Genomic DNA, 19,117 nt, shown 5'->3' with positions numbered 1-19,117 from the left:
GCCCCGTCTGTACCACGTCCCCTCCCTGCGTCGGAAGCCCAGGTCCTGCGCAGGGCCCGCCTCTGCCCCTGCCTGCATCTGAACCCCGGGTCCTGCGCACGCCAGCCTCTGCCCCTGCCTGCATCTGAAACCCAGGTCCTGCGCACGCCACCCTCTGCCCCTGGGGATTTTTCTCACAGAGCTAAAACAGCTGAGCTCTGCCAGGGGTCAACAGGGAACAGACTCAGCAGCATGACAACCCGGGTCTCCCCCCTCCCCATGAATGCACAAAGTTAAGACTCTGACGCCTTTGTTGTCAGCCGTCGAATTTCATTTTCTGGTTCCCAAATTCTCTACTGTGAATTCTGCTAAAATCTTTGTGCCACCATAATGTGCCATCACCGGGTCAGGATTGGAACAGCTTTCTGTCAGCCTGTGGTGATGAGCGTCCCAGCACGGGGTCCCTGGTGCTCACGCAAACACAGCCCCCGGCGTGCACAGGACCATGCTGTGGGTAAGAATGCAGCTCTTGTTCAGACTGCCTGGGTCCAGATCTGGGCCCTGCCATCTGACCTCACACAACAGGCTACTTAGGATCTCTGGGCCTCTGTTTCCCCCTAAGTGAAGCAGGGCGTTGTAATAGTATTTATTCTCTGGGGTTGGTACAGGGCCTCGATAAGCTGCAATACGTCAAGTCTTTAAAAAGAGAGCCTGGCTCAGGGTAAGTGCTCAGTCCCTGTCCTCATTTCACTTAAGGACACAGCCCCAGGCTCACGAGGGCCAGGAGGAAAAACAGGGAGGAGGGGAATCCATCCATCTACTGACCTTTCCCGTGTCCTGCAGACGGGAGAGCTCGAGCGGTCTTGCCGCTTCCAGACCTAATCGTCCAGCTGCCTGGCTGAGTTCGCACCTCAAGCTCAACATGACTGCAAACCCAATTCATGAGCTCCCCTGCCCCTCTCCTCCAGCCTGCTCCTCTTCTAGTGTTTTCTGTCTCTCTGAACAGCGGTAGTGTCTGTGCAATTCGATGAGCCAGAAACCTGAGGGGCGCCCTGTACTCTTCCCTCTTCCTCACCTCACTGCTGACCCGTCTCCACAACACATGGACCTCACCTTCTACGCACATCACAAAATCACTCCCCTGTCTCCCTCTCCCTGCCATCTCCCCCTGGGGGCTCACGCCGCATGCCTCTCCTCATCACTACACGGCCACCATTTAAATTTCCTTCTATGATTGTTTGACTAGGATCTGCCTCCCCCACTAGACTAGATGTTCCGAGAGGGCAGGCGCCGTGCGGCGTTACTGAACATTGAGTATTCACCAGCTTTTAGCACATGCTGGCCCACCACGGAGGCTCAGTGAGGATACACAGAGTGAGATAAATACTAGAGTTAAAAAGGAACCCATTGCCCCCATTTACGTGCTGTGGCCCAAGGGAGCCTGCCACCTCTGCAGCCCTCGGGCCTTCCTGTAGGAGCCACATCACCGCTCTTCACCTGCTCCCTTCCCTTTTACCTGCCTTGCCCGCCCCTCAGAGCCTCCACACCAAATGGGGTGAAGATTGTTTCCTTGAACTGAGGCAGCCATGGTAGCCTGGCCCCTCTGGCCCCACTAAGCCAAAACCTTCCCTGCAGTCCCCACCCCACCCCTGGCAAGCCAGTGAGTTTGGGTACTTCCCCAAAGGTAGGAGGAAAGACACAGAGCCACAGTCACCTGAAGAACCTTGCTCTGTCGCAGAACCTCCTCCTCCCGCGCTGCTCTGATGGCTGGAGCAGAGGGAAGGCCCAGAGTCACTTTTCAGTGAGTACTTACTGAGCACCTGCTATGGCCAGGCCCTGAAGGAGACGGTTGGGGCAGCTCAGGGGACAAACATGGCAGATGCAGCCAACAGCCATTCTCCCCTTCCTCCTCACCAACAAAACCAATTTTGTTCAGTCCCCTGCCCCAGATCCCTGGGGTGGGGGGTACTTTATTCCTCTCATAGATGCTGGTTTATCAAAGGGCATATGACAATTTTAGCCGAGGGAACTTGAGGAAGTCTGCTAGGGAGCTGCTAGGAAAGTTTCCTCACTCTTACAAAGGGAGATAAATAAGAAACACCTCCTCCTCAGGCCTACATTGGGTGATGCCTGCAGCCAGGGCGGCCACCTCAAGACCGGGAGGGAAATGGACAACACGCTGAGCAGGGCAGGCTGAAAGACAGGAAGAGCCTAGATCCTTGACGACACTGTTGAGCTTCTTGAATCCACCGCCCTGGGACTGTCCCGCCCCTGGTCTATCACGCAGTGATAAAAGCCTTCATGGTTTAAGCTATCCTCCACGAGTTTTCTGTCCCTTGCAGCCAAAAGCCTAGAGGGGCGGCACAGGCAGCCAACACTTCCTGAGCTATTGCGGCAGAGCAGGCACTGAGTATTTCTCTCTCAGCTCTTCCCACTCCTACCTGAGAGCTGGACTTGATCGTGCCCATTTTACAGCTGAGGAAGCTGAGACACAGAGGTGGAGGAGAACTTGCTGTGTCACACATACTGAGTGCAGGTGCCAGTGCACTTGGAACCAAAACCCACGTCGTAGGCCCTCCGCCTGCCACACCAGCAGAGCGGACGGGTTTGACCACCGTGTTGGTCAGAACTCTCCATTACAAGTATGACGGGTGGGAGCCAGCCAGCCTAAGCTTCAGAGGCAGGCACTGGCCCTGTCCCCAACTGCAGACAGTGCAAAGAGACAGCTGGATCCGGGAACTCAGAATCCGTTCCCTCTCACCTTTGCTTCTCTCTGACACCGCACCTTCAGACCAGCTCCCTGCTATGCTGGAATCATGGCCACCAGCGGCCTTGGTCTCACATCCCAACGGCCAAGGGCCAAAAAGGACAGAGGTCTCACTCTCCCCAGTTTGAGTTTTATCAGCCAAACTTGGGCCCCATGCCTTCACTGTAAGTCTGGATCCTGAGTGCCACCTTTGGGTTCTGTGGCTTCGCCACTCCAACCTCTCTATGCCTCAGTTTGCCGGTCCTGAACTAAGCAGAGTAGCAGCACCTGCTTCACTGGGCTGTGACGAGTGTCATTCATGTGTCCAGCAAACACTTCACTTCACGCACGCCAGCTACAGGTCAGGCAGCACGGGAGGTGCTGGGGCTACAGTAAAGGATAATGAGACCCCATCCCTGCCCTCGTGGAGCTCACAGTCTAGCAGGAAAGAAAGATATTAAATAAAGAAATGCAGGAATGAATATCTCTGTTACAACTCTGCTAAGTGTTCTAAGGGACAAATACAGAGCACAGTGGGAGAGAAAGAAAGGAACCCAGCTCAGACTGAATGTGTAGCATTAGAAAGCCTGACTGTGGGCGTGGAGTAAGCATTCAAGTCTAGGGTAGCTATTTCCTAGCTATTTCCTATTTACCCTGGCATCTTCCCAGTCACCTCATGCCCACAGTGACTTACTGTGAGAGAAGAGTAGGTGAACTGGTGGCGCTGCTCTCCATCACTGCAACCAATTACAAGCCTCCTAGGGGATGAAGTGCAAGTGTGACGCATGCGTTGGGACAGCACGAGTACAGCAGGTCCCAGGGCAGCCTGTTCCTGGTGGATGGCACACACCCAGCTCTCGGCAGCCCCTTCCTGGCTCCGGCTGAGGCTCCAGGGGCTTCTCAGGCTCCAGGGTCTCCCAGGCTCCTTCCGCTGGCTCTGCGTCAAACCCTAAATAAAGGCGTACTGAAGAGAGATTTACTGCGTTAACAAGCCAACTTTCCATTCACCATTGCCAGGCTCTGCTGTCCCCACAGCTCCTGGCCACAGGGACAAGGGCCCTGCCCCTGCCCCAAGCCTCTGGGCTATCTAATCATGTCCTGGTGACCGCCTCTGAGGGACCGTTTGCGAAAATCTCTTTGTGATCAGAGGATGCGTCTGTAGAACACACTCAGGCCCTCTGGGGTTCCACTCCCATCTCTTTTGTACAGACATACTGTTTTTTCAGGGAAGAAGAGCCAAAAGCCATTAGGTTAGATTAATTGCCACAAATGCTGACTCCATTCCTAAATCCCATCATCGTTGCCATGAGCCCAGCTCAAGCCCTCAGGACCCTAATCTGGACCGTGGCGCCAGCCCATCTGACCTCCCAGCCCCCAGCTCTTCTTCTGCCACCATGGAGACAGCCAAAGGGGCTGCCTGGCACACACATCACCCCTCCATTTGCCACCTTCCATGGTTCTCTGGATCTGAACAATCCAAACCAGCCCCCTTAATGTGGCCAACAAGGCCCCCTGTGATCTGGGCCCCCCCCTAGCATTTCCAACCGTGTGTTCTCAGGAAACCATGCAGGGTTTTCTACTGTGTATGTATAGGGGGGTTAGCACCCCAGCCCCCACGTTGTTCAAGGCTCAACTGTACTCAGAGGTACCCCAAAGTTGCCGATATAGCTCTTTTGCCCCCACCTTGTAGCAGCAACCCAACTTCCCTTTGGTTCAGAGGCACAAGGAGCCCAGCATGGCTGGATGGAGTCTCAATTCAATGGACTCGTTGCTGGGTTCCCTGATGGAAGCATACCTCCATCACAACTGAGGCCTTCAAACCAGCTAAGCTCCACGTTTCTGCAGGTAAGTTACAGTGACTTGCCTCAAGGTAACTTGACTAACTTAACCGACCTTTACTGAGGGTAGATGAGAGGACAAGGAAGGGCCCTCCCCTTCCCACCCCTTGATTGCTTCCATCAGGCCAACTGCTTCCTGGTTACAGGGCATGTGATAAGACTGGTGAATTTCCATGAGCACAAATCTGTTGCTGCACTTACATTGCTCTGAAAGTAGACCCCCCCCCCCCCCCCCCCCCCCCCGGTCAGAAGCAACCTTGTGTAGAATACCAGGACAGTGCATGAGGGATTCTGTGAGCACACAGATGGTTAAGCTGCGGAAGTATTTCAGGAAAGGGTGGAAATCCACATCCAGAATAAATGTTTATTCCGGTGATGACCAAACCAATGCCTCCCATGATGGAAGGGGTCCAGTGCAATCAATCTGCCACTGGATGGCTAGCTGACGGGTCCCCACCACCTTCAGGAACAGTAAGCTTCTAAAGTGTCTGGAGGGCATTTCTTTCCTTCCTTTCCCCATTCATACAATAATTTTCTGAGTGTCCCCCTGTGCCCCGGGCCCAACCCTATGCTTATCCTGTAAATGACACAGTAGGGGCTGGGCTCTTGGCCATGGTGTCCTGTCAGGCTCAGGGTTTTTCTACACAGAGACAGAGAAACAAGATGGCTGCCGCTGCCATCGCTTCTCAAACAGAATGACGTGATGGAAAGAGCACGGGACAGGGAGTTGGAGTGCCTGACTTCTAGTTCTAGACCAGCCATCAGCACTCCTGTGATGTGAATAGAGGCACATTGCCTTGCCGACCTCAGTTTCCCCCATTCTTAAAACAGAGTGAGGGGCACCTGGGTGGCTCAGTCAGTTAAGAGTTGACTCTTGATTTCCACTCAGGTCATGATCTCAGGGTCATGAGATCAAGCTCCACATCAGCTTCCATGCTCAGCAAGGAGCCTGCTTGAGATTCTCTCTCTCCATCTCCCTCTGCCCCTCCCCCCTCTAAAATAAATAAATAACAGAGTGAAAGCCCCAGGATAGCAGGTACCAGTGGTACCAAGGTGGGGGGGGGGGTGAGGTGTGGTCAGATTGGTTCCCCTTGGATGCAAGGGTTGTTTATGGAGAGTTGTTTTTTTTTTAAATAATGAACTAGCAGTTGGTCTGCTTTTTATTATCACCAAATACCTGCAATTCCAAAGAGTATCAGTGAAAGAATACTCCTCACCCAAGAAAGCCTTTTGTTTGCCTAAGTTCTAAACAATTGTTACCATTACTATTAAATTGTAGTAATATATATACAATATATTTCTAAATAAGCACATTTTTACTACCTATCTTTTAATAAACAATGGCATTTTACGTGGTTGTCAACTTGAAGCAATCCCAGTTACACAATTGGCCCCAGACACACACAGATCCAGCTGCAGGTGTTTGTTTCTAGAGTACGTTCATAATGGTTTGCAATCTTTCAAGCTCACTTCTGGCTAAAATTTAAACAAATAAATTAAAGACGGGAGGTTTAAGAGATGTCTCCACCCACCCAACCTCTAACGCCTGATGCATTAACTGGGGGAAGGTCACCTGCGCCATCTAGTGGTAGAGGTGGTGATTACAGGCACACATACTTCATTTGAAAAAAAAGTAAAATGGATTGCATGTGGAAATGATAATATTGTGGGGGGTGGGAAACAACCAAGAGATTTAATTAGTCAGTCCCAGGGCTGACTGTATCACAGCTTTTCCTAGATAACAGTGAGCAAATTCCTTCACTTCTCAGGGCCTCCGTTTCCTCATTCTTAAAATGGATTAATGATACCTCTATCATGGAATTGTGATGATTAAATGTGATAAGGCATATAAAATTCCTGAGACGCAGTGGGTGCTCAGAGCTGATCAAAATGGGAGAAAAACTAGGGCAGGCAGTCTCCCCAAGCACTGTCAGAAGCTCCTGATTTACTTTCCTTTTCCTACACTATTGCTAAGCTGTGGGTGCCATGACTGGGTATGAGCTGCCCTAACTTCGAAGGACCAGTTCCAGCTGCAGCCCTCCTGGGGACCCAACTGGGCGTGGACTGTGTGCTCACACCAGCACCAGCTCACTCCACCCTCTGCCAGGCAAGGCTGAATCTGCCTTTACCTAGGTGTCACCGGGCCCATACACCTGCTCCTCCCCTTCCTACAGGGAGCTGTCCGCTGCCCCTCTAGCCCCTGTATTCCACACCCACGACTGGTCACAAACCACTCACCCACTGACACCTCTCCATCGGCAGTTCTCAGGGCGGTCCCTGGACCGACAATATTAGCATCCCTTGGGGACCTGTTAGAAATGCAACTCACTGAGCCTCAGACCAACTGACTCAGAAACGCCAGGGGGAGGGCCCAGCAATGTTGCTACATGTCCTCCAGATGACTCGGACACGGAGAGTTGGAGAACTGCTGCTCTACAAAGTCCCCCTTTCACCAGGCCTAGTCCTCTCAGATTCCTGGGGTCAGGTCCCACCTTCTCCTCTGCCACCCCCTCCATCCAGCGACCCCCTATTCTATTATGAAGAAACTCACCCAGCACCTAAAACCATCCTACACTCTTCCCCTTGCCCACTTCACCTACAGTAATGTTGAGCAAACCTGTCATTAGCAAACCTTCAATATATTTATCACACAAGCAGACCACTTTCCTATTTCTTGCTCAACATTTTTAACTTTGACACTCATTCAAACATACACTTTATCCTGGTCCTAAAGAATCTATAAATTCAGACAATATGTAAGTTATATTTTTGTTGTGCATTGAAATAAACACTACTAAAATTTAAGGAGTTCATCCAAAGTACCACCTAAATATTATTTTGGGGGAAACAATGCCTCAAGTGTAGTCTGGCTCTCTCAGAACACACTCAGAGCCACCCTGTCCAGCCACCCCAGAGCCTGCATGTCCTCTTTGCTCTCATCTAAATTCCACACTTTTAGCAGTAATACCTTCCTGAGCCATTTAGCACCCCAGTTCATCAGCCCTACCCATGACTCTGATACCCCTGAGAACTCCCCATGAAACATCACCAGCTCAGGAAATATATATGGAATGACTCAACTCTGGACACCCAAGATGTCCACTTCTGCTCCACGGTACCCAAGCCCCCAACACTGTATACTCTGCCTAAGCACAACCTCCAGGAAGGGTCCCTGGGCCTCCCCTGCCCCCATCTTTCCATCTTCTCTCTGCACCATCCCCACCTTCTCTCCTGACTTTCCACCCTCACCAAGGCCAAGAGCCAAACACTTAAATAATTAGTACCCAGTTAAAAAGCAATCCCCTGGGGCACCTGGGTGGCACAGTGGGTTAAGTGCCCAACTTGGTTTCCACTCAGGTCCTGATCTCAGGGTTGTGAGACTAAGCCCCGCATCAGGCTCTGCGCTTAGCGACAAGTCTGCTTGGGTTCTCTCTATCTTTGCACCCCACCCCCACCACACACACATGCTCTCTCTCTCTAAAATAATCTTTTCTAAAAATTGAAAAAAATAAAAAGTAATCCCCTTCACGCCCCTCAAAATACACACACACACACACACACACACACACACACACACACATTTTCTATCTAAGCATAATATACATAAAGTACAAATACTGTAAGTGGACCGCTCAGTGAATCCTCACAAACAACACACCTGCATAACCAGCACCTCAGAACTGCCTCATGCCCACTGCCAGTTCGCTAGCACCCACTGGCCACCCTCCACCCAGAGTAACCACTGTCCTTTCTTCTCATAGCATACATTTATTTTGCCCATTTTTATACTCACATAAATGAAATCATACAGTATGTTCTCAGCCATATTGTGACACGTAATCGCCATAGTTCTCATTGCTGTGTACTATTCCACTGTATGAATATTTCGTTTATTATTTTCTCATTCCTCCAGTAACAAACTACCACAGATTTAGTGGTTTAAAACAATACAAATTTATTATCTTACAGTTCTGGAGGTCAGAGGTCAGAAACGGGTCTCAATGGGCTAAAATCCAGGTATCAGCAGGGCTGCTTTCCTTCCCAAGGTTCTAGGGAAGGATGTTTCCTCACCTTTTCCAGCTTCCAGCGGCCGCCCACATTCCTGGGTTCATGGCCCCTTCCATCTCCAAAGCTGGGAATGATCAGTTGAGTCTCTATTACTGCCACCTCTGGTTCTGACTCTTGCATCTCCCTCTTCCTCGTTTAAGGAACCTGGTGATACATTTGGCCTACCCTAAAAATACAGGATAATCTCTTTATGTTAAGGTCAGCGGGTTGACCTGTTATTCCCATCTGCTACCTAATGGCCCCCTTGCTATGTTACACAACATATGCACAGGACGCGAGTCTTGTCCTGCCTACCACGTCCACCATGCAGGTATCACTCCACAGCCGATGGGCATCTAGGTAGTTCCAGTACAAGTCTGTTGGTGAGCGTATGTCTGTTGGGCATAAACATATCAGGGGGACAGCCAGGTTATAGGCTAGATGTTCCGCTTTAGTAGATGCTGCCTGTTTTCTCCAAAGTGATCGAGCCAATGTAACACTCCCACCAGCCACATATGAATTCCAGGTGTGCTCATGTTGCAACACTTGGCATGTCCCATGGCTCTTGCTGACACCAGGACTTCCTTGCCGCTCTGCCTTTCTTCGTGTCTGCAGGGCCCAGCAATGTGTCACCCTGACCATCCATTCATTTCCATTTCTGTTCCCAGGATGCAAGACCTTATTGGAGAAAATGGCCATTTTCAGGGCATTTTCTGATCTAACTCTTGAGTTTGTATGGATACTTGTGGGCATGGGTGGCCATTCAGCTAAACCTACTATTTACAGAACCTTAGGATGAGAGCAACTTCAGGGACCACGTGTAGCCCATCTCCCCACTCAGAGCAATTATGTCACATGCACCAGGGTCTCTCACGCTGTTGTGCGTTTACTTAGGCTGTTTCTCCAGCACCCAAATCCCTTTCCACAGGCTACTTCTCGCCATCCCTCATGGCACGTGCCCTCCAGATAAGCTTTCCCAAATCTCTCGGTTGGACTCTATGCCCCTCCCCTCTGCTTCCACAGCACTCAGCACTCCCCACCACCTACCGCACCGTAGTAGAACTCACCATCTCTCCCACTGCACTGCACCACCAGGTTTGAACCGAGATGGTTGGACATGGCTCCAGCCCTTGCGTCTACCATGCAAGGTCAGAAAGCTCAAACTCACCTGTTTTCATTAGTGATGGGCACTGCCGCTACCAGCACATTTTCATCCAGGAAGGAACTGAACAGCTTCTCTCACGGGTAATCATTCCGTTGTTGGACAGATCTGATTCAGTTCAGTACATTTACTAAGAGCCTCCTATGTGCCAGGTGCTGTCCTATAGGTATTGCAGAAACAGAAAATAAGGAACAGCTCCTGCCTTCAGGGAACTCGGGCTTCCACAAGCTAGATTCATTCTCTCCTGCCATTGGCCTCAGAAACAGAAACATGTTAACACAGGCCCTTCCTCCTCCACATGGGAACACTCAGATATTTAAAGTCAGCCAGGCAGTGAAAGGAGGCATAGTCAACACTCCAACTGCAAATCAGGCAGTGGGATTAGAGGCAAAAGTAATCTCCAGTGACAGGAAAGAGATGGTAGCCTGGGGCAGGCACATGGAGGATTGACTACCAAGTGGCATGAGAGAACTTTCTGGAAAGATGGAAATGTTGTACATCTTACTTGGGGTGGTGGTTACAGGGATGTACACATCTTATCCCACTATATGCTTAGAGTTGCTTTAAAAGGAAAGGTGGAGTCAAGTCCATTCGTGGGCACTCACGGCCATTCACTGGATGTAGCACCTCATTTCTATCTGTAAATCACCATTTCTATCTGTAATATATCGTTTGTGAGCTAGTTCCATGACTTTCAGGCCCCTTATTTAAATTCTTACGGTGAACCAGAGACCAAGGAGCCAGCTCCCTGGCTGAAGTAGGAGTGGGCAATCTGGTGGTGTCCTTCCAACGCCCCCCCTCCTCACAATGAGAGGGTGCCACTGTCTCGAAGTCCCAACTAGCTCTGACAGGCGCTGCTTCTATGTCTGTTGAGGATTTGCCAAAGGCTAAATATATCCCCTTTTCCTCCATACCATATGGTTTCTAGATTCCTCTGGAAAGCATAGGCTTTTGCGTTCCCCTTGAAGAGGGAAGCAGAGACAAGGCAGAGGGCCATGCCTCTCCTCTCCCTTCTCCTCCTCTTCCTGGTTCATTCCACACAATACCGGCAGCTAGCGTTCAAGAAGTGGCTGCAACACGAGACCTTCATTAATGGTCAATTCCAGTTACATTAAAGTACTTAATAAAGCCTGGATTACTGGGTCATTAAGTTTCCGGTAAATCCCAGTGGCTTTTCATCAGAGGGAGGCAGAAGGCCCTGGCCCTAGGCCTCTAAGCTGAACAGAAAAATTAATGTGTCTTTATGCCCAACATAGTTGGTCCTGGGGAGGGAGGTCACATTTCTAATGTTTTCTCTCCTGCTCCGACCAGCCCAACTTCCGCTCATTTTGCTTTTAGAGAATTTATCACTAGTTCCCTGCATTTGGGAATACGAAGACCCTTCTTAACACCCACAAATTTCAGTTTCTACACTTTACAGCTGCATTTTGATCCATATAGAAACTACAGGACACACACACACACACACACACACACACCTTATTATGATTTCATTAACTTAAAAAATATCTTGATGGATCACGACACGGACAAACACTGAAGGGCAGAGTCGCCTCTGGAAGAGGCAGGCAGTGCCTGGTGCACACCTTGACTTTAAGTCCCCTTGCAGTGATCCCATCGGCCCCCAGGGCTGTGCACACCCATGAGCTGAACCACGGGGAGGACTCCCATAGCCAGCCATGGCGGGCAGGAGCCAATCCCAAAAAGGCCAGTGGATAAACCTTTCACCACTTTCTTTGTGAACTCGCGTGCCCTCTCCAGGGCAGTCTCATGACTAAAGGAAAAGGGAAGACATGGCCACAGGTGCCAATGGAGTTGAGGAGCAGGTTGGTGGTGCAGAAAGGACAGCCTAGGATTAGAGCCCGAGAGGTTCTGGGACATAGCAATATAACATGAGCCATTTATGTAATTTAGTATTTTCTAGCATCCATGTTAAAAAGGTAAAAAGAAACAAAATTAGCTTTAATAATTAGCCCAATATATCCAAAATATCATTTCAATGTGTAATACTTATAAAAATTGAGACATTTTTACATTCTTTTTTTTTTCTTTTTAACTAAGGCTTTGAATTCTGGGGCGTATTTCACATGGAGAGCATATCTCAGTTCAGACTGCCACGTTTCAAGTACTCAATATCCACAACTAGAGGTTACTATTGGAAAGTGTGTATGAGAAAGCAGAGAGATGAGGAAAGACTCTCCCTAAGCAGTTGCCAGCAGTGGGGGGCCGGGGGGGGCGGAGGGGAGGCGGTGGTTATGGCGGACACCACCCTCCCGTAGCTCACCACTCCTGACAGGCACACCTGTTGTCTCCCAGAGCCAGCACTGAGCACCTCAGGAGAACGTCCTGCGCAGACCCAGAGCCCAGCCAGAAGATGCGTGGCCCAGTGTCATACAGAGGATGCCTAGTGGAGCTCGTGGGCCAACCCAGGCCGTGGAGGAGTTGCGTTTGGCTCCCACAGTGTTTTTCAATCTCTTGAAGTAGTTGTTGTTTTCATAACCTTAGATTTCCTTCTTGGCTCTTGTAGACCTTGGGTGGGTAACTCCTCTAAAAGCCCACAGTTCTTGAAGTCAGGCAGTCCTGGGTGTTAATCTTGACTCTACCACTTTTTAGCTGACATGGATACATTAAACTCTTGATATGTCTTCTACTAAAAAACTGGAGATAGCAATACTTCACGGAGACGTTTTGACTTCAGTGAGATAAGGAATTAACCGGCGAGCACAAAGCTTGGTACATAGTAAGTACTCAATAAATGATGGTATTGGTTTTCATTCATAGGAGGCCTGAACTCCTTAGAGCCCCTGCCACAGCCCTATTTCAATGTGGGAAAACTGGGAAGTATGTGCACAGCAGGAACTCTCAAAAGCAACCCCACTTACATACACCGATGTTGAGGAACGACTCCTGCACTCACTATTTTTAGACAGTCCGTTTCTCTGTTGCCCACAGGTCTGGTTCAACTGAATGAAGCAGTCTTCAGTACTAGAGCAGTACAAATTTTAAAAGGTGTGTTTCTGGGAATGAGAGGGGAAAGCTAGGATGGATACCAGCGGCCCCTCCTGCCAATCTTCATCCCAGTTCCCGGGTAGAAGACTAGGGATCTGGGCACTGGATGCTGCTGGTAAAGGGTATTAATGACCAACTTGGACCAAGACTTAGCCATTTCCTAACCTTAATTTTTGGTTTTGGTTTTGGTTTTTGCTTTTCAGGGGAGAAACTAAGAGGCTGGGACTTTAAAACATCTAAACAATCCTGATGAACTCTATACCACGACCCTCTAGCCTGGGGTTCAGCCTTCCTTACCATCTCCACCCCCATATGCTTTTAATTCAGAAACGGAGGTAGGAGCAAAAGGTGGGCAGCCAGCCCTGGGAACAGAGGCCACAGAACTGGCCCAGGAGGAAGGGGAGACTAAGGAAAACTCTTCCCAGGAAAACTCTGTTTTCCCATCTTCCCTTTCTGCTGTTTAATGCAGATTTGTTTCTTCAACCCTTTCTACAGTTTGCATATTGATTATGTGCTCAACACTGTACTAGGCATTTTGATCCTCTTATTTTTCAAAATAACTCTTGCCCCCTCCACCCCTTTTTCTTGTCTTCCACATTACTGTTTCCTGCGTGCTTCACTCTCAAGAAAAAGACATGGCTCCTTTCCTTACAGTAAATAACGAGTTGGTCCTTGGGGGATTAGGAAAGGGACACAGTTCTGAGTAGCACCTAGAGACCCAACATGGCAAAAAAAGGAGCGCATGGGTAGATAAGGGAGCAAAGACAACTGCAGGGTTTTTATTTGTGGTCCAGACTTAAGTAACTCCTTTGTTATCAAAAATAACTATGTCAGCATCAATAACCTGCTGATTATAAAATGTATTCTTGGCAAAGAGAGAGAGAGAAAATTAACATCTAATGAACACTTGCCACCTGCCAGGCACTGGGCAAGGCTAGTGGTTCTCAGTATTTTAGTGGTTAAGGACTCCTCTGGGAATCTTGTGAAAATTATAAAATCTCTCCCTTAGAAACATTCAAATGTACACAAAATTTTACATAGAATCACAAGGGCAAACAATGTTCCAAAGCACAATCGCAGACTCCAGACTAAAACCTTTTCTGCTAAGCCCTCAAGATCTGAGAGCACATCATTACTGAGACAAGTTACCATTATCCCCACCTTACAGATGAGGGGACATCCCCAAGGTCACATACATAAGTGGCAGAAACATTTCAGCCACAGTTGTCTAAACACTACTTGCTGTCCTAGATAAAAATGTCATTTGGTTTTTACTGTTATTATAACTGTCACTCCTTATTTTTAAATGAGGAAGTAAGATTATGTGAGAAACTGAAATCTGTGTAAAACATTCTAGACTCAGCCACAGGACATCAGAAAGCTCAGAATTCCCAGGGGTTCCAATCCCACTTCCTATCGGCCAAAAGCCCCACTCCCCCTGAACTCACCTGCCCAGAAAGAAAACAAGCCAAAGAGGTGCTTTTCTTAGACAGGTTTCACAGGACTCAGAACAAGAAGCAACGTGTCAATATCGCAATAAAACTGGGGGGGGATTCTTAAGAGGCAACCTCTCCTTAAGATAATCAATCGGTCAAAATGGGAATTAAGAGACCAGTCAAAGCCTATGGCTATGAACAAAAGAAATTTAATTTCAGAATATTACATGAATAACAAAGAAAGACAATGCATATGATTGTTTCTTTACAGTTACATATATATATCTGATATATAAAGTCAAATAAGAATGAAATACAAAAAATGGTGAAACAGTTAAGAAACCTTGTTTCTCTTGTTGAACAAGCTCAGGGAGAACCAAGAGCGACCCCTGTTATCAAGGACCCCGGGCGGGAGTGTTTTTCCCAACAGGCTCTGCCTGTCTCCAAACGTCTGGGGGAGTGCTCAATGGCTCTTCAGCCCCCCTGGCTGTGGCCTCGCACACTCCAGTTTCCATGGCAACCCAAGCACTCAGGCTATTATGTACTCACCTCCTCGCTAGCCCCTCCACTGACTCTCCACTAGTGGAAAGACGTCGGTCGGCACTGGCTGTCTAGGAAAGCTAGCTTTTCTGTGGGGAGTTTTAGATTGGGTTAATTACCACTGGTTTGAAAAGCTTATGCATTTTACGGACCCAAATTTTCCCCAAATTCTAGAGCAATCTTGACAAATGCCAGTACCAGGTTTAGATCAAGGTCCAGTCTTCAGTACAAAAGCTCTGGGGCGGAGGGGACAGGGATGAGGCTCTCCCTGGGAAAAGGAGTTCTATTTAGAAAAGACCTTCCAGCATTTGTGTGAGGCCCTGTACGATGGTAAGGAAGCAGCGAGAGTCTAGGGAAGTCCGTTCCCAAAGATGACTTCCCCGGTTATGCACGGGCCACACAGCTGGTCACTGCGGGGCCCAGGTGCAAGGACCACAGGTTCTCCTAGGAGGCATATTTAAACCATATCCGAACAGAGGCTCCTGGGAAGGAAGCTGCACAAAACCCCCGCTACGCGGGAGGAGAGAAAGGCTCTGCTCTGACACTCCAGGACCTGCTGGCTTCCTTACAAGCCAACAGAATGGCCACCTCTGGATCACCCAGTGGTTACCACAGTCAACAGCCCTCCACTACTCCATTTCCCAAGGGTGCTCCCAAGAAGACTATTCAGGGTGAGGAGTGGGTGGAGGACCAGCTGCGGGTTCAGTACCAGCTCCTCGAACGTGTTCTGGCACTCAGGTGCAGTCAGTATCTCCTTATCCTTCACTGTGGCAGTGGAGTTTTCCAGATTCCCTGGTCCCAGGGCAAAAGTCTATCACTGTACAAAGTTAGAAACTCCATTGTCTGTGGTTTTCACTGATACCACTAGGGTAGCTCACTCAGTGATCTGTCTTCACGCTTATGCCCACTGGCACAGCACCTCCCTGTACTGACACCACATCAGAACCCATTACAACTGGCCGCAGAAAGAAATGAAATGTTAAAAGCCATAAAAGGAGGCATTTCCAAAGAGACTGTTCCAACATGAAAAATAAACATAGCAGATTAAAAAAACGTCTTATAGATTAAAAAAACTGTTAAATACTGGCTCAAAAATATCCACCCACCAAGTCAAAAGGGAGACAGTACCCTGCTGTGGCAAATGATAAAGGGATTTTGTCTTTGAGTTCTCCATAAGATTCCACAGAATTAGAACACTTACATATTACAAGGCAAAAAGTTATGCCATTTATTTCTCAAATTTGGATTCCAACTGGATCACAGCTTCTATTTAAAAATGACCCATCTATCACACCCTTTAAGCAAGGGAAAGTATATTTAATAAATAACTTAAATGAAACACACATGCCCAAATTCACACATAAAGGGCCCAAGGGGGCGAGCTATACAAAAGCAGTTGCGTGTGGCAAGCATCTCTCTCACTACTCTAGCCCCGGCACACTACCCTGGGATACCAATGCCATTCAACCAAAGCAAGTCTCCTAAATCTCAGCTACCTCCCTCAAATAACCCCAGGACAAACCTGATGACAGGAAGGTATCAGGTCACTGCTCTGCTCTCTCCACCCAATGCCACGCCACCCTGGGATGAACCACTTAGAGAGATAAAGAAAGGAAGTACCGGGTTAAAGGAGATCACTATTTCAGTCTGGTCCTATCAAAAGCAGTCTCTGTCTGCACCCACTGGTAGCTGGTGCTTATTTTCTCAATAAGGAAAAGCCAAATAGAAACCTACACAAATAAATTTGCTAACAAGTATTTTTAAGAATGACATAAAAATGCTCTAGACAAAGGGGCTTCTAAGAGGCTTACACTCCTCACCATCTACTGTTCACAATCCATCGAGTCAGAAGGCCGAGTTTTATACTTCTCTTCACTAGAGCTGTTACAGCAGCCAATGAAACAGGAAGTATGGAAGAGAGGACTGACAGCTGGACACAAAACCAAACCGTGCTCTCCCAGCGTCATCCTCCGTTTCAGCAGAAACGCAGCTTTTTCAAGAGTTTAAAGATGGTCAGCAAATCCCACTCTGCTGGGCAGCTGCTCCCCCGCAGAGCCCGACTCGGCTCCGGCACAGGGTGAGGGCGGCTACACAGCCCCACAGAGCAGGCCCGCTCCAAACGCGCTCACCCACCACACGGTGCTCTCTAGGCAGTGAGTATTTACACCAGATCAACGCCACGCCGCTGCTTACCTCAAACACACGTGAACATCCCCAACCCAGTCAAAGCCCCAGCCCCACCTCCAAACGGCTCCTGTGCCCATCCTGACAAGGAGAGGGGAGGTGCGGCAACTCTCCTCAAACACTGGTGCTAAGCCACAACCGCTTCCAAAGGAGAATGTGCTCTTTCAAATCCTCTCAGCCCTGCAGAGAGGGATGCTCCCTTCCTCCCTAGGACTCCAGCTTGCTCCCAGCAGACAGTCTAGCCTGCACACCTGGATCCCTTAGAAGGATGCAATATAACCCCACCCACGAGGAGTAACCCTGGACATAAAGCCAGCTGGCCCCATCCTAGTCACACTCCAGAGTTTCCAGTACATTCAGATATTTCAGCTAATCTCTATCGAGCCGCCGGTGACTTCCCTTGGGTCACAGTGATTTGGCACAGAAGTACTGGCACCAGAGATGTTTTAGGCAAAGGGAGACTGAATGAAGATGAGTTCAGCAACCACACAATTACTTTGGCATCACTGAGGAAAGGGGAAGAGAGGGAAGGGAGGGAGGAGGGACAAAGTTTAATAACTGACATTTGTGAAAATATGCTATCATTCTGAATTCTCCTCTTTCAATAACGCAGGTCAAATACCCTGCAATCTCAGGTCCAAGAAATAATTTTTGTATTTCCAGGAAAGCTGTAGTTCTTTGCACACAAATGGTATTGAGGAATATGGCCTCATGAGATAAAGAGCTTTCCCAAAGCCTAAGGTGAAAAAAAAAGGGAAAGACATCTGTCTTAAACACAATTTAGATGACCTATCCAAAAAATGGCTTTAAAAAAACAAACAACAGATAAACAAGAAATAACCAAAATACCACCCATACTATCAAAACGGAGAAAAGCCCCAAGTATCAGTTAAAAATAGTATCAATCCACCAGGGCTGACAGTACTTAAAAAAAAAAAAAAAAAAAAATCACTGGTAGTTGAGCACAACTTTCATATTTTTAAAAATAATATCTGCTTAAACAAATACATGGAATGAGCACTAGAGCCCACCTGGTTCTGCCCATTTACTGTGCTGTGTGAGCTGGCTGGCTGGTTAGTGGTTTCCCCATAATGTTTTCAGAGACAGAGAAAGAGAGAGATGCCAGCACCCATTCAGCAGAGTCTGCAGACATTATCCAGTGAGTGGGGGGGGGTTAGAGGTATCAGTCAGGTCATAGGATTAGTTGACTTTCACAATACAAAACGCAGCAGGCTGCAAGTCCAAGCTTCTCCGTGAGCAATAATGATGCCTGGCTCACTAAAGAGAAAGTTCCAGGTGGACAACAGGAGCACTCTGGATCCTTCAGAGGAATCCTAGGTTTAAAGGAAAACAAGAACATTAAGCACATTTATAAATATTTATTTTTGCAAACATCCCACCTGAAAGCTAGAGAAGCTATACTTAATATTTTCTACAAACTGAGAGTTAAAGAGCTTAACGGAGTATTTATGACTTTCTACCAAGTAAACACCACCTTGTCCATGTGCCCTAATCTCAGTTCATTAAAACAACTTAATGGCAGTAACAGCTACCACTGTGCTAAGTGCATATTTTGCGCCAGACTCTGCTCTGGGTTCCTTATGTACATGACCTCACTTATCTTCACAACAATCTGTGCATGAGATAGTGCTCTTGCCATGTTACAGGGGAAGAATCGGAAGCCTACACAAGTTAACTTTCCCCAAGATAAACAGATATAAGCAGCAAAGCTGGGAGCTGAACCCAAGCCTAACTGAAAGCAGAGCTCATGGCCTCACCACCACTATGCCTCTCACCAGCAAATGCTTACTAAATGCCTACTGGAGGTAAGGCACTCTCAGAGGCAGTGGTAGAAGTAGAGGTAAGGTACTCAGTACCGGGAGGAAGGGAACAGAAGACAGACGGTCACAAATGTATTCTTAGGTCTGGCCCTTGTCTTCCAGAAGAGAAACTAGCCACAGATATCAGACAATATATGTGAAGTAAATAACTACAATAAACCATAATAAATGTCAACGTTTTAGTACCGTCAATAAGATTCCAAAGGAAAACGTACATCTGGCTGGCTTAGCCAAAGGTTTCAAAGAGGAAGTGTGGTTTAGGTTGGGCTTTGAAGAATGGGTAAGATTCTCACTACTCAAAATAATGCCCATTAATAAGAAGATGCTAAATCGGC

The 19,117-nt window shown here is 48.3% G+C and overlaps 1 protein-coding gene across 4 annotated transcripts in view; it reads right to left on the bottom strand.

The window, feature by feature from the left end:
* Window positions 1–2,407: 2,407 nt before the first annotated feature.
* Window positions 2,408–19,117, bottom strand: part of ARHGAP19 (Rho GTPase activating protein 19) — a 71,161-nt gene continuing 54,451 nt past the window's right edge. For 2 of the 4 annotated variants that reach the window (XM_028098682.2, XM_028098683.2), the window contains one exon: window positions 14,407–18,275. In XM_028098682.2, coding sequence (XP_027954483.1) covers window positions 18,265–18,275 — 11 coding nt within the window. In that variant the 3' untranslated portion in view covers window positions 14,407–18,264. Of the gene's footprint in view, window positions 3,690–8,634; window positions 9,289–9,778; window positions 9,933–14,406; window positions 18,276–19,117 lie in introns of those variants that run through there. The other 2 variants (XR_015767144.1, XR_003608370.2) reach the window with 2 other exon arrangements.

This window comes from Eumetopias jubatus, unplaced genomic scaffold (genome assembly GCF_037043125.1).
Source record: "Eumetopias jubatus isolate StellerSeaLion01/CBP00866 unplaced genomic scaffold, mEumJub1_p1.0 scaffold_17, whole genome shotgun sequence".
Taxonomy (NCBI): domain Eukaryota; kingdom Metazoa; phylum Chordata; class Mammalia; order Carnivora; family Otariidae; genus Eumetopias; species Eumetopias jubatus.
This window is presented reverse-complemented; position numbering and strand designations above follow the sequence as displayed.